General features: G+C 42.8%; 1 protein-coding gene across 4 annotated transcripts in view; it reads right to left on the reverse strand.

The window, feature by feature from the left end:
- Positions 1–26,842, reverse strand: part of LOC139355853 (protein O-mannose kinase) — a 55,312-nt gene that overhangs the window by 12,321 nt on the left and 16,149 nt on the right. For 2 of the 4 annotated variants that reach the window (XM_071068304.1, XM_071068302.1), the window contains one exon: positions 731–11,031. In XM_071068304.1, coding sequence (XP_070924405.1) covers positions 10,261–11,031 — 771 coding nt within the window. In that variant the 3' untranslated portion in view covers positions 731–10,260. Of the gene's footprint in view, positions 1–730; positions 11,032–26,842 lie in introns of those variants that run through there. The other 2 variants (XM_071068303.1, XM_071068305.1) reach the window with 2 other exon arrangements.

Below are 26,842 nucleotides of genomic sequence, written 5' to 3' on the forward strand. Positions count from 1 at the left end.
CCTCCCTCACTTCATTCAGCTCTCAGGCCAATTGCTGCCTCATTTAAGGAGGCCTTCCACAAAAACTCTATCTAAAGCTAAAACGTGCTGGAGCCTCAGATCTTGCTCTTCTTCATTACACTAATCTCTACCTGACATTACGTGCATTTGTCTGCCCCACTTGCACGACAATGTAAGCTCCATGAAGGCAAGGAGTTTGTCCTACAGGCAAGAACCTTCTCCTTTGACTGTAATACATTAACAAACAGCTCCAGAACCTCATGGCTTACCCCAACAACAATCCCTTTCTTGTTCGCACTGATGCCCAATGCTTCATCACAGCAGAAGCGGCAGTGGGAGGACAACGTAGCAAATCCTACACTGGCTCTTCAAGCACCTACCTAGAAGAGATGTCTATGACTTCCTTCACATTTCTCTGGCCAGATCAAGTCATATGGCCCCATGTGATCAACAGATTCATCACCTATTCAACTCTCAGCAACTAGAAAAAGAGGGAACTTCCTCAGTATGATAAAGCCATTTCCAAAAAACAGCTAACCTGACACTTGCAAAGACCGAATGCTTCCCCCTGTGGATCAAGAACAAGGCAAGGATACACAGTAAGGCAAAGAAATAAAAAGCAAACAAACTGGCTCTATTCAAAGATGGCCTGATTGTACATGTGGAATATCTCAAGTAATCTACCCCTCAAAAAGCTACTGGAAATCATGAGTTTGGCAAGGTCACAGAATTGAAAGTCAGTATACAAAAATCAATTGTATTTTTATTTTCTGGACATAAACAACTGGATGTTGACACTGAAAAAACTGGAATTTACAATTGAATTTTTTTTCTTTTACAATGGAATGGTTTTTTTTGTTGTTTTTTTTTTTTTTTTTTTGAGACAGAGTTTTCCTCTTGTTGCCCAGGTTGGAGTGCAATGGGACGATCTCAGCTCACTGCAACCTCTGCCTCCTGGGTTCAAACGATTCTCCTGCCTCAGACTCCCGAGTACCTGGGACTACAGGTATGTGCCACTACACCCGGCTAATTTTTTTGTATTTTTAGTAGAGATGGGGTTTCACTATTTTGGCCAGCCTAGTCTCGAACTCCTGACCTCATGATCTGCCTGCCTCAGCCTCCCAAAGTGAGAATTTTTTTAATTTAACAAAACAGGTACAAGACCAGAACACCGAAAACTACAAAAAGTTAAACAAGACCTAAAAAGTTGGAGAGATATACTGTGTTCATAGATTGGAAGAATTATTACTGTTAAGATGCCAGTTCTCCCCAAATTGATCTATAAGTTCAATACAATCCCAGTCAAAATTCCAGGAGTTTTGTTGTTGTTGTTGTTGTTAAAATTGACAAGTTGATTCTAAAAATGTGTGTGGAAATACAAAGGACCTAAAATAGCCAAAACAGTTGTGAAAAATAACAAAGTTGCAGGTCTTACAACTACCTGATGTTAAGATTTACTAAAAAGGGATAGGTGCCGGGAGCGGTGGCTCACGCCTCTAATCTCAGCACTTTGGGAGGCTGAGGCAGGCAGATCACTAGGTCAGGAATTCGAGACCAGCCTGACCAACATGGTAAAACCCCATCTCTACTAAAAAATACAAAAATTAGCCGGGCGTGGTGGCACATGCCTGTAATCCCAGCTACTCAGGAGGCTGAGGCAGGAGAATCACTTGAACCCAGGAGGCAGAGGTTGCAGTGAGCCGAGATCACACCACTACACTCCAGCCTAGGCGACACAGCAAGACTCCATCTCAAAAAAAAAAAGAAAGACAGGATAGAGAGCCTAGAAATAAACACACACACTGGTTTTTCACCAAGCTGACAAAGGAATTTAATGAAGGAAAGGATAATCTTGTCAATAAATAATGCTGGAAAAATTGGATATCCACATGGAAAGAAACCTTGATTCTAACCACTACTTGGGAGGCAGAGGTGGAAAGATCGCTTGAGCCTAAGAAGTTGAGGCTGCTGTGAGCTACTACACTCAATTGTGCCACTACACTCAAGCCTGGGCAATAGAGAGAGGCCCTCAAAAAAAAAAAAAAAAAAAAAAACCCTACATGGAGACACTAATCACACCCTAAAACAGCTAAAATTAAATGGGCTGAAATAAATAACAAGTGTTGGCAAAGATATGGATCAAATACAACTCATACATCACTAGTGGGAAAATAAAATGGTACAACTACTTTGGTAAACAGTTGGAAGTATATGATATTAAACATATACTGACATATGACCATCTGACCAATCAGGTATTTGCTCAAGACAAATGAAAACATGTCTACACAAAGACTTATATTTTAAGGTTAACAGCAGTTTTATTCATAATATCCCAAAACTGGAAACAATGCAACATCCATCAGCAGATAAATGAAGAGTGTGGTACAGACATACAATGGAATAACTATGCACCAATAGATATAACCTACTGATACATGCAACAATGTAGATGAACATACACTGAACAAAAGCAGACAGACACAAAAAATATATACTACACTACACTACTATATTCTACAGTTTGAGTATTTGTGTCCCTCCAAAATTTATGTTGAAACTTAATCTCCAATGCAATAGTATTAAGAGATGGGGCCTTTGGAGGTGATTAAGTCATGAGAGCTCTTCCCTGGTGAATGAGCTTAAGCCCTTTATGAGAGGGGCTGCACACAGCATTTGCTCTCACTTTTTTTTTTTTTTTTTTTTTTTGCCTATCTGCCCCTTCTACCATGTGAGGACAGTGTTCAAAGCACCATCTTCAAAGAAGAAACTGGGCCCTCAGACACCAAACCTGCTAGTGCCTTGATCATAAACTTTTCAGCATCCAGAACTGTGAGAAATAAATTCCTGTAATTTATATAAATTACCCAGTCTCAGGTATTTTGTTATAGCACCACAAATAGACTTAGACACTGTATGATTCCATTACTGGAAATCTAGAAAAGAAATTCTAATCTTTCCAAAAAGATAGGAAAGAGTCATTGCTTGGAGCCAGCAGAGAAGAAAGGATTGATTGGGATGGGACACATAGGAAATTGCCGGTGTGATAGAAATGCTTTGTCTCTTTATCTATGGGGATAGTGACACAAGTACATAAATGTATCAAAACTCATTGAAATATACACTTAAAACTGTTGCATTTTATTATATAAAATAATCAATCAATAAGTTGAGTTTTTAAAAACTCAGTATTTCTTCCTGGAGTCAAGAATGACTCTGAGGTTTCTGGCTTGGGAAATCAGATGCATGCTGTGCCACCTACAGATAAGGAAACACAGAAGCAGATTTTGAAGAGAGAAAAGTTATCTGGGAAATCTTGAGCTTGAGTTGTTCTTTAGAAAAATGTTCATTCGAATCTCTTCTCCATTTATTAATTGGACTGTTTGGTTTTTGTGTTGAATTACAGGAGTTCTACATGTACACTGGATATCAATTCCTTATTAGATATATGACCTGCAAATAAAATAAATGTAAAAGTCAGGAGAAATAGGAATTTGGGAAAAATGAGCACATATATGGCAAGTGAAGTCATGGCAGAGAATGAGATCATCCAGGTAATGTGTGTAAGGCTGAGAACAGAACCTTCAGGAGCACCAGGGATGGAGAGAGACCGAGAAGAAGCCAGTGACAGGAGGAAAACTAGGAGAGTATGATGTCACAGAAGCCACGGCTTGTATATTACAAGGAGGAAACAACAAAAGATTATCCACTCAACTAAGCTACCCAGTCCTTTGTAACCCAGTGATAGCAGTTTCAGGGCAGTGGTAGTAGCAAAGGTCCAACCAACTGCCTTGGTTAGAGGGGTCAAGGGAATATAAAGAAGTTTAGGCATTTCAACAAATACTGCTGGGATACTTGGACAGCCAAATGCAAAAGAATGATGTTTGACAGTGACTTTACATCATATACAAAAATTAAGTCAAAGATCTTAATGGCTCAAAGACCTTAATGTAATAGCAAAACCTATAAAATTCTTAGAAGAAAACATAGGGGTAAATCTTCACGACCTTGGATTTGGCAGTAGATTCTTAGATGCAACACCAAAAGCATGAGCAACCAAAGAAAAATGTAGATACATCTGACTTCATAAAAATTAAAAACTTTGTGTATTAAAAGACACTACCAAGAAAGCGAAGACAACCCACCTGGGAGAAAATATCTGTAAATCATATATCTGATAAGGGACTAGTATAAGGAATACAAAAAGAACTCCTACAACTCAACAACAAAAAAAAACCCTGATTTTTTAAATGGACAAATTTAAAAATTGGCAAATAATCTAAATAGACATTTCTCCCAGGAAGATTATACAAATAGCCAATAAGCATATGAAAAGGTACAACATCATTAGTCATCAGGAAAGTGCACATCAAAACCACAGTGAGTCCTGTGGTCATGTACTGGAAGACTTAATAGTGGTAAGACGTCAATATTACCCAAAGCACTCTACAGATTCAATGTCGTATTTATCGGACTCCTAATGGCAGAATTCCAGAAATAGAAAAATCCATCTAAAATGCATATGGAATCACAAGGGACTCAACAGCCAAAATAATCTTGAAAAAGAAAAAGTTGGAGGTCTCACACTTCTGAATTTCAAAAAATACTACAAAACTATAGTAATCAAAAAACCGTGAGCCTGGCACTCAACTCCTCCACAACAAAGGACCAAAAAAGCAAGTAGGTAACCACGTGTCAGGTAGAACACCAAAGACAGAACACTATTCAACAGGGAAGAGACAGGGAACCTCTGAGGCACAAAAGGAGCAGTAAATAAAGCAGCCAGTGTGTCTTGGATTGGCTCAGAGACAGGAGAGACATCCCATTTCTGGGAAAAGAAAAGTCAAAGAACCGCAGTGGTCCACATTCCCAGCACAGATGCTGGCACCCACAGGGGATGCCGTCAGCCTTCACAGGCCCTGAGCCCAGTATACGGAGCTGCCTGGAATCCATGCAAATACATTGTTCCAGAAAGGGAATTCCAATGGATCCTACTCACACCCCAAGAAACATGCTGCTGTGGCACAGCACCATTTTAACAGCCTAGCCCCCACCAGATTATATCCTGCCTTGGGGTCCAATAAGCCCCTGCAGTCTACATCCCTGCGGCCCCCAAGAACATCTTCCCACATCCATCCAGAAGGTTGCAGTATCACAATCACCCAGCAGTGCAGCCAGGTCCCCAGTACTCTGACCCATGAAGTGTCTTATATCCCAGGGAACAGGCAGTGTAGCGCACACCAGGGAGGCTGTCCCCGGGAAAAAGGGAGCTGAAGCTCCCAGAACCTGGGAGCCATCTTCCCAACACCAATGCCACCAACAGAACCTTGCCCCTCTAAGCAGGGCAACAGCACGCCTGTGTGTACCTTCAGGAGGCCTGAGGACCAGTGTGTCCATATGTGCCATCCAAGAACCTAAAGACAGGCCTGCTCCACCCACCGTCACCAGTGTTCTCAGGTGCCATCTTTCCCTCATGCCACTACTGGTGCCTATATGCTCTCTAGGGGGGCCTGAGCACTGGCCCACCCCATCCAACACCACTGGTGCCCATGCACACAATCCCAAGGCCTGAACAGGCCCGCCCCACCTACTACCACCAGTGCCTACCAAAGTGCATTACCTAAGGGGCTAGAAACTGGCCTATTCATCCTGCCACAGCTACTGCCAACAGCTGTGATTGCCACCTGAGGGTCCAGTGTTTAGCCCACTGCTGCTACTGCCACTGCCAGCACCAAAAATACTGCCTCGGGGCTTGAGGACCAGCCCACCTGGGCCCCCCAACTACCAGCACTTATGCCAGCTGGGGTCCTGAGGTCTAGCAGGCCCAGCCCATCGCCAACACAGCTAAAGCCTGCCCATGCCACCAAAAGGCCCAGGGACTGGCCCCTCTGGCATCCCTGTCCCCAGAAAAGCCTCACAACAGCCTCAACTAACAATGGCAGCTTAAGCCACTGAGGATTCACAGACACCAGTGACATTGGTTACAGCTGAAGAAATCATTGAGCCTATACAACTGTGCTCACCAAAATCAAAGCCAAAACATCCTAATCACAACCAAAACTACAGATACACCTACAAAAAAGTCTTTCCTTATGAAAGCCAATCCATAAAATTGGAAGAAGCAACTATTCCACCAGCTCAATAGATATCAACGTAAGGACACAAGAAACATGAAAAAGCAAGGAAACTTGATGCTGCCAAAGAGACACAATAATTCTCTAGTAACAGATTCAAAAGAAAAGGAAATCTATAAAAATGCCAGAAAAGGAATTCAAAATAATGATCTTAGGGAAACTCAGCAAGTTGCAAGAAAACACAGATAATACGAAGAAATTAGGAAAACAATTCATGATCTGAATCAGACATTCAACAGAGACAGATAAAGAAAAATAACCAAACAAATCCTGGAACTGAAAAATTCAATGAATAAAATTTAAAAATGCAACTGAGAGCTTCAAAAATACACTAGATGAAGCAAAACAAAGATTTTCTGAACTTGAAGACAGGTCTTTTGAAATAACCCAGTCAGACCAAACAAATATTTAAATTCTGAGTGTTTCAGGAAAGAGAAGGGAAAAGGCATAGAAAACCTATTTAGCAAAATAATAGTCAAACATTTCTTAAGTCTTGCAAGAGATACAGACATCCAGATACAGGATGTTCAGTAATCCCAAAAAAGATTCAAACCAAAAAGGTCTTCTGCAAGGCACACTACAATCAAATTGTCAAGTCAAAGACAGAATTCTAAAAACAGCAAAAGGGAAGCATCAAGTCACTTATAAGACTTTCCTATTAAAAAAAAAACAAAAACGGCCGGGCGCGGTGGCTCAAGCCTGTAATCCCAGCACTTTGGGAGGCCGAGATGGGCGGATCACGAGGTCAGGAGATCGAGACCATCCTGGCTAACACGGTGAAACCCCGTCTCTACTAAGAAATACAAAAAAAAAAAAATAGCCGGGCGAGGTGGCGGGCACCTGTAGTCCCAGCTACTCGGGAGGCTGAGGCCGGAGAATGGCGTAAACCCGGGAGGCGGAGCTTGCAGTGAGCTGAGATCCGGCCACTGCACTCCAGCCTGGGCTACAGAGCGAGACTCTGTCTCAAAAAAAAAAAAAAAAAAACAAACCTTACAGGTCAGGGAAGAATGGAATAATATATATTACAGTGCTGAAATAAATTTTAAAAACTGCCAGCCAAGAATATTAAACTAAGTAAAGCTATCCTTCAAAATTGAAGGACAGATAAAGTCCTTCCCAGACAAGTAAAAACTGAGGGAAGGAGGACCCCAGGCCCTCAGAGGAGCCTCATAGTGCGGCATTATACAGAGCCTCTGAGGGAACACCATCAAGTCACCTCTGGCATCCCAGGACAACTAGCAATTGCACCCAAGGCAGGAGGAGCAACAGGAGGGCTGCCAAGGTCCAGTTGGAGGCTCAGGTCATGGCCACCGAGGAAATGGAACATGGAGAAAAGGATCCAGAAACTAATGAGCACAGGGAAAGAAAACCTTTTGCAGAAACAGATGAGGAAGACAAGGGGGTTGATGTAGAGAAGCTACAACTAATTGCAGCTGCCATTAAACAGGGTCTTGCTGCAAAAAGAAAAAGGCTTCAAAAGTATACAAAAGCTTGCATCAAAACCAAGAACATAACTGAATGATATTTTGAGAACATAAAAGGCAGAAACGTAATTATAGATATTCTATGCAGTTGCTGACTTTGCTTCAAGAATACAACACAGACATGTAGAAGACTGAGGAGAGAAGAAAAATTAAAATATTTCAAGAGCAACAAAAGAGGTGGCAACAAGTTAGCATTGTTAGGAGAGAGCAAATGAAAGAGATTAAGCTGCTATATGAGCAACTCATGAAGAGTATCATGAAAGAACTCTTTCAGTGAAGAAAGTCAAATTGCCAAGTTCCAAGATAAAATTGTGTCGGAGACACTGCAGCAAGAGTTGGCACTTATTCATAACTTGAGCTCAACTAAACCACATGACAGTGTTTTGATATTCCTGTATAAATCAGTATATTTCTTCTATCATTAGTCTGTTAAATGCCATACCTCATTTCTGTGATCTGTTGAATGAATCCTAGTTTGGTGAGAAAGCAGCAATTGCACAGTTATATACACAGTCAGTTAAATTTTAACATTAATGATAATTTAGTTTAAAAAAAAAAACTAGCCGGGTGTGGTGGCTCACACCTGTAATCCCAGCACTTTGGGAGGCTGAGGTGGGCAGATCACGAGGTCCGAGGTGGGTGGATCATGAGATCAGGAGCTCGAGACCATCCTGGTGAACACAGTGAAACCCCGTCTATACTAAAGATACAAAAAATTAGCCATCCGAGCTGCATAGCAAGGGTCATATGTAATCCTGGGTCATGAACCTGTCACAGTTTGATTAGCTGCTTTTGTTCTGCCTCTGTATCTTTGCTTCGTGCCACTGTAAGCTTGTTTCAAGCTAGCCCAACCCCTTTTAGAAGTGGGTATAAAAGTCAAGTGCTGTCTTTGTTCTGGGCCCAGTTTTTGCATGTTAATCAGCTGGGTCTGAGTGCACTCGATAAAAATCCTCCTGTCTCACCCCCATGGTCTCTCTAGTCCTCCTTCATTCCCACAATAATACCACCCTGAACGTGCCCAATCTCATCTGATCTTCAAATAGACTGGATGGTATCTACCATCATGAAAACACACAAAGTCTTAAAACTCACTAGTAGAGCAGAAACACAAATGAGAAAAAGGAATCAAACATTATGAGTATTAAAAAAAAAAACCCACCAAATTGTAAACAATACAAAAGAAGATAGGTGAAATGCCATCTCTACTAAAAATACAAAAATTAGCTGGGTGTGGTGGTGGGCACCTGTAATCCCAGCTACTTGGGAGGCTCAGGCAGGAGAATCGCTTGAACTTGGGAGGTGGAGGCTGCAGTGAGCCGAGATCCCGCTACTGCACTCCAGCCTGAAGACAGAGCAAGACTCTGTCTCAAAATAAAAAAAGAAAAAAAAAAAAAGGAAAAATATATATACAAGACAATCAGAAAACAATTAAAAGCACAGGATTAAGTCCTCACCTATCAATAAAAACCTTGAATGTAAATAATTTAAATTCTCCAATTAAAATACATAGACTGGCTGAATGGATTTAAAAAAAACAAGATTCAACTATATGTTACCCATAACAAACTCATTTCACATTTAAAAACACATATAGACTGAAAGTGAACAGACGGAAAAAAATATTCCATGCAAATTGAAAACAAAAATGTGCAGGAATAGCAATACTTATACAAAATAGACTAAGTCAGAAAACATAAAAAGGGACAAAGAAGATCATTACATAATGATAAAGGGATCAATTCAGCAAAAGGATGCGACAATTTTAAATGTATATGCACCCAATACCAAACCACTCACATATATAAACAAACACTATTAGAGCTAAAGAGAGAGGCAGATCCTAATACAAAAAAAAGCTGGGGATTTTAATGCCTCACTTTCAGTACTGGGCAGATCATCTAGACAGAAACATCAGACTTAATCTGCATTATAGGCCAAATGGACCTAACAGACATTTACAGAACCTTTCTTCCAACAGCTGAATATACATTCTTCTCATCAGCACATGGACCATTCTCCAGCATAGACCATGTTAGACCACAAAACAAGTCTCAATACATTTTTAAAAATCTAAATCATATGAAGTACCTTCTCAGACCACAAGGGAAGAAAAGTAGAAATCAATAACAAGAAACTTTGGAAACTACAAATCCATGGAAATCTAACAACTGGCCAGGTATAGTGGCTCACACCTGTAATCCCAACACTTTGGGAGGCCAAGGAAGTCAGGAGTTCGGGACCAGCCTGGCCAACATGGCAAAACCGTGTCTCTACTAAAAATACAAAAATTAGCCAGGCGTGGTGGTGTGCCTATAATCCCAGCTACTCAGGAAGCTGAAGTGGGAGAACTGCTTGAACCTGGGAGGCAGAGGCAGCAGTGAGCCGAGATCACACCACTGCATGCCAGCCTCAGCAACAGAGCGAGACCCCATCTCAAAAAAAAAAAAAAAAATCTAACAACCAATGTGGAACACATGCAAATGTACATGTGGATGTGGACAAAGAACCACATGGCTAAGCCATAAAAAATAAAAAATAAAAAAATAAAACACGAAACTCAGGCAAAAAACTCCACCATCAGAGCAGAATGCTATAACTTCCATTCAGCCCTTCAATCCCACCTTCATTGGCTGGACTGGTTTTCACAGCATCTCTCTTGCCTGAGACATCACAGCATCTCTAAGTGTATCCAAGACCTTCTGGTAGGTCTCCAGAACGTCCTGGGCAGTGGGTCTTTCTGAGGGAGTCTGGCTCTTGCATGCTTTGTGAATATCAAACAAATGGAATCGGACCATATCACTCCCTTCAATGTGCCCCAGAAGGAAACTGGAGATGTCTGGGATCTTCCAAATGTCAATTTTCTCGTCATATGAGGGCATGAGATTATCACGGAAAGGCATGTCCTCTCCGTAGGGCCACAGTTGCTCTGGAGCCACAAAATCCCCATGCAGCTCCCTGTGGCCGCACTTCACCAGTGTCCCAGAGCTGTGGTTCACCAGGGGTAAGGCATCCAAGTCATTTGCCAAAATGCTGAAGTTGCTTGTCAGCAGATACTGAGACAGTGTCTTGGGCAGGTCATTGGAGTCACACATGACCCGTGTGCCCATGGGGCTGTGGTGCAGGTAATTAATGATGCTGACATAGTCCATGGCCAGCTGCAGCCTGTGCTGCCACGTGTTCACATTTTGGTACTTTGAAAGGTTTAGTGTTTCCTCCAGGTTACTCAAGGAACCTAGAGGGTGATATTCAGTAAGAATAGTGTTGTCATCCTCACAATAGCCAAGCAGCGTGACAACATGTGCGCCTTGTAGAGATTTCAGCATCTGCAGTCCATGGAGGAAATCATCTTTCATCTCCAGGCTGGTAAGCCGTGAGAGAGCAACTTTGTGCTCCTTCCACTCAGACAGAAAGACCTGCAACAAAGCCACAGAGAACATCAGGCCTGAACTCTCACCTAATTTAGTGACCAAAGAACAACGAATATCTTTTAAGTGGCAGGTGTTCTGCAGAAGATACAGAAATTAACAAGGTGCAGACCCCATTGCAGAGTTGCTCTCCGTCTAGTGATGAAGATAGACTGAAGAGCAAACACAGCATTCAGCAAGGCAAGTGCCACATTAGTGTGTGGAACCTCAGGGCAGGAAGCGATTGCCTCTGGGCAGGACACTGACAGCTGCTGCAGAGGGTGCTGGAAGGCTTCTGGAAGCTGGTCTCATAGAAGGAGGGGGACTTCCAGATTCTATGTGGGGCAGGGGAGTGTTGGCTCAGGAGGAAAGACTCCATATAATTTCATCGCAGGGAGGAGTGGCAAAGTAGACTGCCAGTTCCAATGGACCACCGCACAGTGGGTGGGGAAGAGGAGGAGGCAGGGGAGTGGACTGGAAAAGTGGGTAAGTGTGGAGACCCTGAAAAGCCTACATGAGGGCGTGAAGCCCTGCCCATCACAAGTAACAATGTTACTCATTAATTTTAAAAGGTGGCACAATAAATCATAAATAGGAATATTTATATGTAAGGAAAACATTTTTACATGTTCTGTGGTTTGGTGTTACTTCAGCTGTAAAGGCAGGAGCTGAAATGCTACACAAACACGAGACCTTCTCATAGAGTCCACAGCAAACAGAAGAGCAAGTGCACATTTCTGCCTTGGATTTCCACCTTTCATTTGCTTGCAGGAAACACTGTAATTAAAGAAAGAACCTCTGATCTTTTGCTTAAATCCCAAGAGAAGGCAGAAGATTACAAAAGAGAAAGCAGGTTCAGGACTCAGGAGATTCCTGCCCCAGGCTCGTTCTGCAAGCAGTGTGTCATGTCATCATTCAAATAAAGGTTATGGTTTCCAAAGCAGTTTTGTTGCATTATTTATCAAGAGACTCTAACATCTAAATCTAAAATCTAAGGCAATAATCAGAAATAGGTAAGAAGTTCCAGGAATAAAAATCTGGCATTATTTATAAAAGCATAAACTGAAACTTATCAAAAGATGGGAGCAGTATGATCAACATAGTAAGAACCCATCTCTACAAAACATTTTTTAGAAACTAGCAGGGCGTGGTGGCTCACACTTGTAATCCCAACACTTTGGGAGGTCAAGGCAGGTGGATCACCTGAGGTCAGGAGTTCAAGACCAGCCTGACCAACATGGAGAAACCCCATCTCTACTAAAAATACACAATTAGCCAGGCGTAGTGGTACATGCCTGTAATCCCAGCGACCTGGGAGGCTGAAGCAGGAGAATCACTTGAACGCAGGAGGCAGAGGTTGCCGTGAGCCAAGATCATGCCACTGTGCTCCAGCTTGGGCAACAAGAATGAAACTCTGTCTCAAAAAAAAAAAAAAAGAAGAAATTAAGAAACTAGCAGGGTGTAATGGAGCGTACGCATAGCCCCGGCTACTCAGGGGAGGCGGAGGTAGGAGGATCATTCGAGTCAAGGTGTTTGATCACATCACTGCACAGCTGGGTGACATAGTGAAAACTTATCTCAAAAAAAAAAAAAAAACTATATATATATATAATGTGGTCACCAAAATGTATATATTTATAGAGTTATAACAGATAAAAGTAATGGTACGGCTGGGTGTGGTGGCTCACACCTATAATCCCAGCACTTTGGGAGGCCAAGGCAGGCAGATCACCTGAGGTCAAGAATTGGAGACCAGCCTAGCCAACATGGCGAAACTCCACCTCTACTAAAAATACAAAATTAGCCGGGCATGGTGCTGCACGCCTGTAATCCCAGCTACTCAGGAGGCTGAGGCAGAAGAGTAGCTTGGACCCAGGAGGTGGAGGTTGTGGAGAGCCAAGATCGCACCATTGCACTCCAGCCTGGGCGAACAACAGTGAAACTCCACCGTCTCAAAAAAAAAAAAGCAATGTTACAAATGAGAAATATATAAAACCGTTTGTATAATACGTTTGTATAATATTGTTCCAACTGCATAAAATGAGACATTTAAATTACAGCACATGGAAATCAAAGGAAATATGCTAATGCCTTAGCTGTCTTTATGTGGTAAGATTCTGGGTGATTTTTTTTTCCTTCATATCTTTTGGTATTTTCCAAGATGAATATACATTACTTCTACAACTTAAATTTTTTAACTCAAAAATATATAAAATTTCAGAAAAATTGGCGTTGGGAATTTAAAAAAAAAAAAAGAAAAAGAAATATTATATAAAATGGAGGTGGACCCAAGGACCATGAAGATCTTTTCTGGATCTAAGAAGGGAGGTTCATTACGGAAAAACGCAGATAACTTTGATTGGCTCATAACATTCAAACGAGAACTCTTTCAAGACTCTCTAATTCTCAAATTTGAGAAATTTCACTAACGATAATAATTTCTATTAAAAAGTCATTTTTTGGCCAGACGTGGTGGCTCACACCTGTAATCCCAGCACTTTGGGAGGCCAAGGCAAGTGGATCACAAGGTCAGGAGATCGAGACCAGCCTGGCCACATGGTGAAACCCCATCTCTACTAAAAACACAAAAAAATCAGCTGGGCATGGTGGCACGCACCTGCAGTCCCAGCTACTCGGGAGGCTGAGGCAGGAGAATTGCTTGCACCCAGGAGGCAGAGGCTGCAGTGAGCCAAGATTGCGCCACTGCACTCCAGTCTGGTGACAGAGTGAGACTTCATCTCAAAAAAAAAAAAAAAAAAAAAAAAACAAAAGGTATTTTTCACTCTGGCTGCTACATGCACTAAAAATTTTCTAAATTTTAAGGACTGGATAAGGCCACATTCTAAAAGTTCACGGTTTTTTAATTTTCATATTGAACACATGCTCTCCAAAGATTTGCATCCCACTGAATTTGATAATTGGCTCTAATACAAACAACTGAGGTTTTGTTCAGATCCATGGCTTCCTTACACCCACCAACACTGGCAATGGCTTTGGTTTTCTAGGTCCATTTTTCACCTAAAAACGATGCTGGCTTTTGGGAAGCTGCTGCTACACATTCAACAGTAAGTGGGGGGCCGGGTGCGGTGGCTCACGCTTGTAATTCCAGCACTTTGGGAGGCCAAGGTGGGTGGATCACGAGGTCAGGAGATCGAGACCATCCTGACTAACACGGTGAAACCCCGTCTCCACTAAAAATACAAAAATTAGCCGGGCGTGGTGGCGGGCACCTGTAGTCCCAGCCACTCGGGAGGCTGAGGCAGGAGAATGGCGTGAACCCGGGAGGAGCTTGCAGTGAGCTGAGATTGCACCACTGCACTCCAGCCTGGGCAACAGAGCAAGACTCTGTCTCAAAAAAAAAAAAGCAGTAAGTGGGGGAGGCTTAGCCACAGGCCCCAGGACTCCAGAGCCCTCATTTATGTCTAATTCATTTTTGTTTCAGATACATGAAGATTATTAAATATTATTATGAAATACCATTAGTCTTTGAGATCACACACAAATATTTGAATCCTCCAATATAAAAAATTTGCTAGTCATGGACTGTTTAAGAATCATTTCTCACAACCTCTAATTTAGTTGCTTTTAATCATTTTCTCAAAGACTTTTATTTGGAAAGAATAGTTAATATACTTTACCTTTTTTATTATAAAATTAATCATGAACACTTTTCTTGGTAAAAACTCAAATACAGAGGATAGGGAGGATGTCTCCCTACCCCCAGTTTTACTTCCCAACCCAAAGGAAACCTGGTAACTGGCTGTTATCCTCCCGTAAGTTTTTCTATACCTTTATATGTATTAGTGTACACCTGTAAAACAGCATTTGCGTTTGCTGTTATACTAATGGTGTTATAATATACATACATTGCAGCTTAATTTTTTCTTTTTTTTTTTTTTTTTTTTTTTTTTTTTTTTGAGACGGAGTCTCACGCTGTTGCCCAGGTTGGAGTGCAGTGGCGCGATCTCGGCTCACTGCAAGCTCCACCTCCTGGGTTCACGCCATTCTCCTGCCTCAGCCTCCTGAGTAGCTAGGACTACAGGCGCCCGCCACCGCGCCCGGCTAATTTTTTGTATTTTTTAGTAGAGACGGGGTTTCACTGTGGTCTCGATCTCCTGACCTTGTGATCCGCCCGCCTCGGCCTCCCAAAGTGCTGGGATTACAGGCTTGAGCCACCGCGCCCGGCCAGCTTAATTTTTTCATTTAACTGAGCCTCAGAAATCCTTTCCATATATACATGTAGATCTAGGCCATTCTTTTTAAAGCTGAGTAATGTTTCATAGTATAGGCATAATACCTATGCTAGTGTATTTCCAGTAAGGTTTTACAGATAATATTTCCTTTTTTCTTTAAAACTAAAGTATAATATAATAAAAATACAAAGAATTTGGAATAGATGCTGTCAAAATGGATTGGATTCCTTCTTAGATTATTATGTAGCTATAATTTTGCAGACCTTTAATAAGATCTTATATGATCTATTTCTAAAGACCTGGACATTTAAGTTAGTCCCTTTTCTAATGACAATGCTAATGACAATGCTACAGCCTTATATTTACATGTCTATGCATATGTGCAAATATTTTATAAGCTAGGTAAGTAGACAGATTACCGAATGAGAATATCTATTGCTATCATTACCCTCCAAAGCCTGTGCTAGCATGTACTTTCACCAGCAGTGCATGAGAGAATCTTAGGAATACACCCTTAGTCATACCAGATATTACCACTGTGTAATTTGTGCCAATCAATGGATGAAAAATACCTTACTGTTCTAATTTGTATTTCCCTGATTACTAAGGAGGCTAGGCATCTGTCATGTTTTTAGGCATTTCTGTTTTTCTGCTGTCAAAAGTCTGTTTACTGTCCTTTATCCAATTTTCTATAGGTTGTCTGCCTTGTGCTTATTAATATTACTGGGAGCTCTTTATATACACTTGACCCTTGAACAACAGGGGTTTGAAATGTGCAGTTCCACTTACATACAAATTTTCTTCTGCCTTTACCACCCCTTGGATACCAAGACCAACCTCTGCCTTTCCTCCTCTTCCTCCTCGGCCTACTCACTGTGAAAAACGCAAGGATAAAGACCTTCGTGATGAATGATGGATCCACTTCCACTTAATGAACAGTAAATGTATTTAATGAACAGTAAATGTATTTTTTCTTATGATTTTTCTTAATAACATTTCTCTTACTTTAAGAATACAGTATATAATATATAAAGTACAGTTAACCAACTATTTATGGTAGGCTTTTAGTTAAGTTTTTAAGGAATCAAACAGTATAAGTAGATTTCTTATTATGTGAAGGGTCAGTGCCCCTAATCTCCACATTGTTCAAGGGTCAAGATCCTTTATTATAAACGTAAAAGACAAGATCCAGAAAATAATTAGGCCAGACACAGTGGCTCACACCTGTAATCCTAGCACTTTGGGAGGCCGAGGCAGGAGGACTACTTGAGTCCAAAGTTCGAGACCAGCCTGGGCAACATAACAAGACCTCAACTCTTTAAAAAAATTTGTTTTAATTAGCCAGGCATGGTGGCACATGCCTGTGGTCCCAGTTACTCAAAAGGCTGAGGTGGGAGGATCGCTTGAGTTTAGGTTGCAATAAGCTATGATCACACCACTGCACTCCAGACTGGGCAAAAGAGAGAGAGACGGTCTCTAAAAAAGAAAAAGAAAATAATTAACTTAGTTAATGTGGTCTTACAATAATTTAACTGCTATGTAGTCAAATGTGTCTTCATTGTGTCAATAAACAAATCCCTACCACCATGAAATTTACATACTAGTGCAGGAAGCAAACAATGAATAAAATAAATAGGAAATGTATAAAGTATATTGGAAAGAGAATGCACTTTAGAGAAAAATTAAGCAGGGATGGTTTGCAATTTTAAACAGGGTTGAAGAGTTCTCACTGGGGTGGCCTTTGAGCAAGACCGTGAAGAAGGTAAGGGAAGGAGTCATGTGTTATTTGTGGAACTACAGCCCAGAAAGAAAACAGCAAGGGTGAAGGGCCCTGGGGTGGAAGCATGCCCACAGGCTTCCAGAACAGCATGCTCTGACGCTGGAGTAGACCAGACAGGGACCATGGAGCAGGAGAGAGCTGGAGGGAGGGTGTAAGTCTCACAGGGCCTTGTCGTTGCAAGGGCTCTTTTACTCAGAACGAGACAGAGAGCACCAAAGGATTTTGAGCAGAGGAGTGACACTATTTGACTAATAATTTAGTAGTAGAGGCATTCTGAGTGCTGTGCTGAGAATAGACTGAAGAGGTAGGGAGCAAGTGTGGAGCAGAAAGACCATTTTTGGAGGCTAGTGAAACAATGTAAGTCCAGGCTCAGGGTGGCTTTGGGGGCTGGCTGGGTCCTGGTGCAAGCCTGAGGAGTGGTCAAATTCCAGGTCTCTTCTGAAAGTAGCAACAATGTAACTTGCTGATTAACTGAATGTGGATGAGAGAGAGGTCAGGATATTGCCCAGATAAGTGGCCTGAACAGCAGGACTGATGGAGTTAGGAAATTTATAAAAGGTGTGTAGGCTCTGAGGGAGATCTGGGACACGGTGAGTTTGAGAAGCCTCTGAGAAACCCCAGGTACATGTCGGGTAGGCAGCTGGATAGAAAAGTGCAGGGAAGCGGTCTCTGCACAGATAAAGCCAGAAAGCTGGATGAGGTCACCCGGGGGCAAGCACGGAAGACGAGAGGTCCAGGGTTAGAAGGGATGGAAGGGATGAAGAGGCAGAGCTGACAAGAGGCCGAGGAGTGGACACTATTCCTCCATGCTTTAATGGACTGTTCATGTAACATCTTTCCAGATGGTAAGCATTAAATATAGCCTCAAACATTAAGACATCACGAGGGATCCTCCCGAAGGTTACACAAAATGAAAGTTACAAAATAATGTAAGAGAAAGAATCAAATCCACTCTTCTACTGTATGAATTTTTAATGTACTATACAACAGGTCCTTCAATAAGTCATTTCATTATAACAATGAGAAAAAAAAAATTGACTCCTGGCTCTGCTATAACCTTTCTTCTTACTTTTCCTGTTGCCCCAAATCTACATTCTAGACTTCAAGCAGCTCCCCTGACACAGGAGTGCTGTGTCCTTGAGATGACTGAGAGAGTGCATAACTGTTTCTTTTAATGAAATCTTGGGTTTAAAAATCTCAAAGGGATCAATCTCCAACTGTATTCTCAGGGAATAAATTGGGGAGAGAGAAAGCAGCAAGAGGAGAAGCGAATTTCTGCTTTGTACTTCACCTCCTACTGAATATTTGAATTGAATGTACTGCTTTTATAATTTTTTTAAAAAAGAATAAAGAAAAAGGAAGCAATCAATCTGTCTTTCACAAACCAATTAGCGTAGCCATGGGGCAAACCTACCCATTGCTCTCAGTAGAAGACACAATGCTCCTGACAATTCCAAGCACAAACCAGATATTCACAGTCGAGGAACAGATTTCATTTCATCATTTCATTTCGTTTCACCACTTCATTTCATCATTTTATCATTTCATTTCATCATTTAATTTCATTTCATCATTTCTTTCATTTCATTTCATTTCGAGACAGGGTCTGCTCTGTCACCCAGGCTGGAGTACAAAGGGGCAAATCTTGGCTCACTTCAGCGTCCACCTCCCAGGCTCAAGCAATCTTCCCACCTCAGTCTCCCAAGTAGCTGGGTCTACAGGTGTGCACCACTACACTCATCTAATTTTTATTTTATTTATTTGCTTAATTATTTTAGAAAGGAGATCTCACTATATTGTCCAAGCTGGTCTCAAACTCCTGGCCTCAAGAAATCCTCCTGCCTCAGCCTCTCAGAGTGCTGGTATTACAGGCATGAGCCACCGAGCTGGCCTCCCACGATTTTATGAGGATTTAACTTATGAGCCTTTGTGTTCAGGCCCTTAAAATATAAACTGGGTACAACCACATAATTTGGCTAGATTCCAAGGACACACCTTCTATGTCCTCAGTGGACTTACATACTTATAAAACAGATTAACAGAAAACAAGATAAAGGGAGCTGGAGGGAGGATGGGATGGAAGTCAGGAACATCAGGGAAAGTTTCTCAAAGAGAGAGAACCTGAGCTGAGACCTGAATGATGAGGTCTTGGCCAAGGCAAGAGGAAAAGAATCTCAGGCAGAGAAAGGCACTACAAAGGCCCTAGGGTGAGAAAGGGCTTGGTTTGATCTGGGAACAAAAGAAACAGCAGGTGACCATAGGGCAGAAAGTGGGGCCTGGGGTTAAGGAGTAAAGTGGCACGACCTGGTTTGGGGAGAGAGAAAGCAGCAAGAGGAGAAGGGAATTTCTGCTTTGTACTTCACCTCCTACTGAATATTTGAATTGAATGTACTGCTTTTATAATTTAAAAAAAAAAAAAGAAAAAAAAAAGAAAAAGCAAGGAGTCAATCTGTCTTTCACAAACCAATTAGTGCAGCCATGGGGCAAAGCTACCCATTGCTCTCGGTAGAGGATACAATGCTCCTGACAATTCCAAAGATGACAGTGCATTTAAAAGATGACTGTGCATGGGCCAGGCGCAGTGGCTCACACCTGTAATCCCAGCACTTTGTGAGGCACAGGAGGGCGAATCACGAGGTCAGGAGATCGAGACCATCCTGTCCAACATGGTGAAACCCCGTCTCTACTAAAAATACAAAAATTAGCTGGGCATGGTGGCGCAGGTGCCTGTAATCCCAGCTACTCGGGAGGCTGAAGGAGGAGAATCACTTGAACTAGGGAGTCGGAGGTTGCAGTAAGCCGAGATCACGCCACTACACTCCAGCCTGGCGACAGACCGAGGCTCCATCTCAAGGAAAGAAAAGAAAAAAAAAAAAGATAACTGTGCATGGTGAACAGCAAAAGAAGCCGAGACACCTGTGGAAGGTAAGAGATGAGGACTTACTGAAAATGGGCCAGTGGGCAGAGATTATCAAACACATGTGGGACACATTGTGAAAAAAGAATGGATGGAAATGCTCTTGACTTAACTAAAGGGGGAGTGGGGGACTCAAGGTGACTCCCACATTTCTGGCTTGAGCAACTGGGTGGAAAGTGATGCCATTTGCTGAGCCAGAGAAGGCTGGGAGAACAGGTTTCAGAGGGGAAAATATCACAAGTTCCACGCTGGACATGCAGAGACACTGAAGATACCTCCAAGTAGAGATGCCCACTAAGTAGTGGGATATACAAATCTGTGGCTTGGGGTAGAGGTACAGGCTGGGGATAGAAACTTGGGAGTCACCAATATATGAAATGTATTTACAATAACGGCACTAGATTCCATCACCTAGGAGCAGATCTAAAGAAGACTCAAGAAGAGGGTCCAGGAAGGAGCCTCGAGGAAGGTTTCTTGCATCAGCACTGTTGACATTCAGTCCAGATAACGGCTGAGGGGCCAGGGCCATCCTGTGGGTTACAGGATGTGTAGCAGCATCCCTGGCCTCTACCCACTGGATGCCAGTAGCAATCCCCACTCCCCAGTCGTGACAGCCACAGATGTCTCCACACATTGCTAAATGGCCCCCCAAGGAGCAAGATTGCTTCTGGTTGAGACCCAGTGATTTATAGTAAGATGAGGGACAGAAGTCAGCAAAGGAGAGTAATTAGGAACTGCCAGGGAGGGAGAAAGAAAACAAAAAGCACATGGTTCCCCCAGAGAGCCAGGGCAGGGAGAGGAATCAACTGGATCAAGAGCTGCTGAAAAGATCAAAGAGAAGGAGGACTGAGAAATGTCCAACCAGGAGTGCTGATGGCCTTGATGAGGCCGATTCACTGGAGGGGTGGTGTCCGGAAGCCACACTGAGACAGGATAAAGGTGCAGCTGGGGGAGATGAGGTAGAGACAGAGTCAGAGCAGCTCTACTACAAAGGAGGCAGAGGAAGGGCCTTGCTACAGTGGACAAGGCAAGCCAGGGAACAGGATTTTCTTTTTTAAAGAGTATTTGTAACAGCAACAGGGATAGGTATTGAGAGGAAAAGACTGATGATGAGAGAGAGAAGGAATGAGCTGAATGTGTGAAGTTGTGAGAAATCAGGGATTAGTCAGGCGTGGAGCATACACCTGTACTCCCAGCTACACAGAAGGCTGAGGTGGGAGGATCCCTTGAGCCCAGGAGTTCAAGACTGCAGTGAGCTATGACAGCACCACTGCACTCCAGCCTGGGCAACAGAGTGAGACCTTGTCTATTTAAGAAAAAAAAAAAAAAAAAAAGAGACATGAAAAAGAAGTCAAGGATGACACCTGAGTTGGCAGGTTTGTAGACCTGGTGGTAGGAAGGTGAGGATGTTTCCTTTGGGTGGCTTCTGTTTTCCTAACTTATGAAACAAGATCATGAGCTAAGACAAGGCAGTATGGGGGTATTTGAGGAAATATCTGTCTCAGAGAAGAGGAATAAAAACTCACTAAGAGAACACAGTGAGACTACTGGGTGTGTGGGGTGCACATCTGAGGTCTGTACTGTGCATTCGAAGCAAGTGGCTGTGGGATTTCTCTCCTGCTCCCGTGTAGTGGCTCCAGTGCAGATGCAGAGTCAGGTTCAACCAGGCTTGGGGCTGCTTTGGCCAGGAATGATGGAGACAGGTGCAAGGAAGTTGTTCCAGGTTTTTGCAAACGAGTGATGAGATCAAAAGCCTGTGGAATCTCCGCTGGGTGAATGTGGGAGTGATGACAAGAGGGACTGTCAGAGATGGGATTGAGACGCTGGAAGTCGCCATGAGATTGAGCAATTGTTGGAGCAAGAGCGCTAGGAGAGGAGGTGGAGATCAGAGTGGGGTGTCGTGAACTTTGGATATAGAAATTCCAGCCAGGCGCGGTGGCTCATGCCTGTAATCCCAGCACTCTGGGAGGCCAAGGCTCCAGGTGGATCACGAGGTCAGGAGATCAACAGCATCCTGGCTAATATGGTGAAACCCCATCACTACTAAAAATTTTTTTTAAAAATTAGCTGGGCATGGTGGCAGGTACCTGTAGTCCCAGCTACTGGGGAGGCCAAGGCAGGAGAATGGCGTGAACCCGGGAGGCGGAGCTTCAGTGAGCCAAGATCGCGCCACTGCACTCCAGCTTGGGGTACAGAGCAAGACTCCGTCTCAAAAAAAAAAAAAAGAAAACAAAATAAGAAAAAAAGAGATTCCTATTGAAAAACCTATGCCTTTCAGCTTGCCAGAGTGAGGAGGGTGCCCCGATCAGAAATGGGTCACTTACAGGTCGGTTGTTCAAATGAGTGACTACATTCAGGATAATGGTCTCCTCTGTGCCAGAACCTGCACATGGGGACAAGGCTTCTAACCAACCAACGGTCTCCACTTAAGCGCTAAAAATATTTTGTCCCAATGGTTAAGTTTCAGCCAAATAAAAAATAAAAAATCAACATAACAGCATTTTAGTCACATTTCACTTTAATAAAACTACATTAATCTAATTTATTATAAACATTATTAAATCCCACAGTTGGATGGGCATGATTTGTCAAGGCTCCCTAAAATTAAATCTATCCTCAAGCTACAGTGATCTGCAACCGCCAAAGCTATTCAGGAACATATCCTTCAAGGTGAAAAGCAATCCTGACAAATTCCAAACACCTTCTGGGTGACTGCAGCAACCTGGATGCAAGGGAGTGGCCCTCAAGGTGATGTCTTTGAAGGAGACAGAAATTAACTGCAAGTCCTCCTCTTGACTCACATCCCTTCCTTGGTGACTTCTTTCACATACTCATGCTTTCTACAGCATCTAAACGATAACAAGCCCCAAAGTTCTCTTCTCCTTCCAGACCTTGTGCAAATGCAGACATGCACATTCAACGAACGGCCCAGGATCCACGCGTGCAACTATGTGTGCACCTTGGACACAGAATCTGCTCCTCTCTATCTTCCTCATCTCAGGTAGCGAGAATGTGGTTTTTCCTGGTGCCAGGCCAAGAACCTGTAGTCATCCTCTCTTTCTCTTACATTCCACATCCAATCTGTTAGGATATTGTACTGGAAATTCCTTTTTTTTTTTCTTTTTTGAGACAGTCTCACTCTGTCACCCAGGCTGGAGTGCAGTGGTACGATCTTGGCTCACTGCAACCTCCGCCTCCTGGGTTCAAGCAAATCTCCTGCCTCAGCCTCCCGAGTAGCTGGGATTACAAGCACATGCCACCACATCCAGCTCATTTTTTTTTTTTTTTTCCAGTAGGGACAGGGTTTCATCTTGTTGGCCAGGCTGGTCTCAAACTCCTAGCCTCAAATGATGCACCCACCTCAGCCTCCCAAAGTGCGGGGATTACAGGCATGAACCACCGCACCCGGCCTGCAAATACCTTTAAAAGGTATCCAAGATCCATTGACCTCTCACTGCCTCCACTGCTACCACCTGGTTCAGCCGTAACCAACCTTCCAGCCTTCACCCTACTTTTCAGCCTGCAGATAAGCAGCCAAGATAATCCCTTTAAAATGCAAATTCCTCTACTACAATTGTTCCAGTGGTTCTCGAAGGCCTTTGAGGCCCAGCATGATCTGGCTCCGACTTGAACCTTCTCTGATCTCATGTCATGACCTCTCTTTTTCTTGTCATGATCTCTGGTGACACTGGCTTCCTTCCTGGCCCACCAGGCACATTCCATCTTGGGGCCTCCATCGTCCTCCTCCTGCTTACTGGAACATATTCCGAAGTACACTCTCATTATGAGCTCACATCATCCTGGCCAGAGGCCTTCTCTGTCCACCTAAAGAGACAAACCCACCACTCACTGTCCTTGCCCTGCTTTGTCTTATCAGCACATGTCACTAACATATTGTATCACATATTTGTTTCTTATTTTCCTTTGTGTTTGACTGCCTGAGTAAAAAGCACCTTTCATGAAGACAGCAGGGTCTCTGTTTCACAACTCCTGCCTCCACAGCACCTACAATGAGTGAAGAAAACTTTAAAAGAAACAGTACCTTGTTTTATGGTTTTACTTTCCATAAACTCTCTCCCTTCTCCTAAAGGGCTTCTTCCTTTAAGATGTCTCCTTTCCAGCCGGGCGTGGTGGCTCACACCTATAAACCCAGCACTTTGGGAGGCCGAGGCGGGTGGATCATGAGGTCAGGAGTTCAAGACTAGCCTGACCAACATGGTGAAATTGAGTCTCTACTAAAAATACAAAAAATTAGCCAGACGTGGTGGTGAGCACCTGTAATCCCAGCTACTTAGGAGGCTGAGGCAGGAGAACTGCTTGAACCCAGGAGGCAGAGGTTGCAGTGAGCCAAGATCGCACCACTGCACTCCAGCCTGGATGACACAGCAAGACTCTGTCTCAAAAAAAAAAGAAAAAGAAAAAAAAGATTATCTCCCTTCCATATTCATGGAGGAGGTAGCCATGGTGTCCTAGTCTCCGAAAATACAAGCCAGCAATTTATCAAGCTGCAGCCTACGTATCTCCCCACCTTTTGCCAATGTCCGATGCATCCTCATAAGGAACTGTCTCTGTTCAACAATTCATAAGGGGTTCCTAGAGTCACCCTTTGTTATGTCAGTAAGCCTCAGTTACCATAAAACAGCGACCACACAAAATATAGCACATGCTGCTTGCCAATGAGACAAAGGCTCCTCGAGCTTCTATTTGAGAACTGAACTCACTCCTCTGGTGCTTTATCTTTTTCAAATAAAAACATTTTTAAAAATCAAACTTTTAAAAAAGGAGTCATCATGTAACTGACACCACAGAAATACAAAGGATCATTAGAGACTTATGAACAACTATACATCAACAAACTCAAAAACTCAGAGGAAATGGATAAATTCCTGGACACATACACACTACCCAGAAGAAACAGAAGGCCTGAAAAGACCAATAATGAGTAATGAGATTGAATCAGTAATAAAAGCCTCCCAACAAACAAAAGTGCAGGACTAGATGGCTTCACAGGTGAATTCCATTGAACTTTTAAGGAAGAATTGATACCAATTATTGTCAAACTATTCCAAAATACTAAAGGAGAGAGAATTCTAAATTCATTCTACAAGGCCAGCACAACTCTGATACCAAAACAAGAAAAAGACACCAGAAAAAAAGAAACAACAGACTAATATTCCTCATGAATATATATGCAAAAATCCTCGGCAAAATACTAGTGAACTGAATCCAACAGCACATCAAAAAGAACATACACCATAATCAAGTAGGACTCACCTCAGGGATGCAAGGATGACTCAATGCACACAAATCAGTAATGTAACACATCAAGAGAATGAAGGACAAAAACCATACCAACATCTCAGTAGATGAAGAAAAAAGCATTTGATAAAATTCAACATCCCTTCATGATAAAAGACCCCAAACAAATTAGGTACAGAAGGAACGTACCTTAACCCAATAAAGGCCACATATGACAAACCCACAGCTAACATCATACTGAATGGGGAAAAGCTCCAGTTTTTCCTCTAACAAATGAACAAGGATGACAACTCTCACCACTCATATTCAACATAGCATTGGAAGTTCTAGCCAGAGCAATTAGGCAAGAGAAAGAAATAAAGGGCACCCAAATTGGTAAGGAGGAAGTCAAACTGTTCCTGTTTGCAGATGATACGATCTGATATAGAAAAAAAAAAAAAAAGACTCTACCAAAAAACTCTTAGAATTGAAAAAAGTAAATTCAGTAAGTTGCAGGATACAAAAATCAACATACAAGCTTTAAGGTCATAAACAGATTCTTTGACTTTTGAAAATTGTTCTATTTACCTACCTTGAAACCACCAGATTCTAGATAAGGCCTGGGGACATGTGAATTAGCCATGGTCCCTAGCTATGCAAAAACAAAGGTTATAAAGACTTTTTTTTTTAGACAGAGGCTCACTCTTGTCCCCTAGGCTGGAGTGCAACAGCGCGATCTCGACTCACTACAACCTCCACCTCCTGGCTTCAAGCAATTCTCCTGCCTCAGCCTTCCGAGTAGCTGGGACTATAGTATAGGCACGCACCACCACGCCCAGCTAATGTTTGTATTTCTAGTAGAGACGGGGTTTTACCATGTTGGCTGGTGTCTAACTCCTGACCTCAGGTGATCCATCTGCCTCGGCCTGCCAAACTGCTGGGATAACAGGCATGAGCCACCATGCCCAGCCAAGAAATTTTATGTAAGAAAAGATCTTATATGGTAAAATCTGGTCCTAAAGTAAAACTATTGTTTAAAAAAAGGGATGTTTAGGAAAGTCAGAAAGTCCAAGCATGGGCCGGGGGCCCACACCTGTAATCCCAGCACTTTGGGAGGCCAAGGCTGGTGGATCACGAGGTCAGGAGACCGAGACCATCTTAGTTAACACAGTGAAACCCCGTCTCTACTAAAAATACAAAAAATTAGCTGGGTGTGGTGGCGGGCGCCTGTAGTGCTAGCTACTCAGGAGGCTGAGGCAGGAGAATGGCGTGAAACTGGGAGGTGGAGCTTGCAGTGAGCCAAGATCGCACCACTGTACTCCAGCCTAGGTGACAGAGCAAGACTCCATCTCAAAAAGAGGAAGCAGAGAGGAAGGGAGGGGAGGAGAGGAGAGGGGAGGGGAGGGGAGGGGAGGGGAGGGGAGGGGAGAAGTCCAAGCATGTTGTACATGGTCTCTGTAAGTCATGAACGTATTCATGAAAAGGCAATTTATGCAAGAAATGTTGTACAATTCAAAGGTTGTTAGGCCTCTTAAATGCTTCATAAAATGCCACTATGACTCTTACTGTACAACTTGCCTGCTTTATAGCTAGGTAAGAACTGAGACATGTGGAGTTAGCCACACCCCCTAGCTACACTGGAAAAAGTCAGACCTTATGGTGTCCTAGGCTCCACTCCTGGTACATAATTGA

Source organism: Macaca nemestrina, chromosome 8, assembly GCF_043159975.1.
Source record: "Macaca nemestrina isolate mMacNem1 chromosome 8, mMacNem.hap1, whole genome shotgun sequence".
NCBI classification, from domain to species: Eukaryota; Metazoa; Chordata; class Mammalia; order Primates; family Cercopithecidae; genus Macaca; species Macaca nemestrina.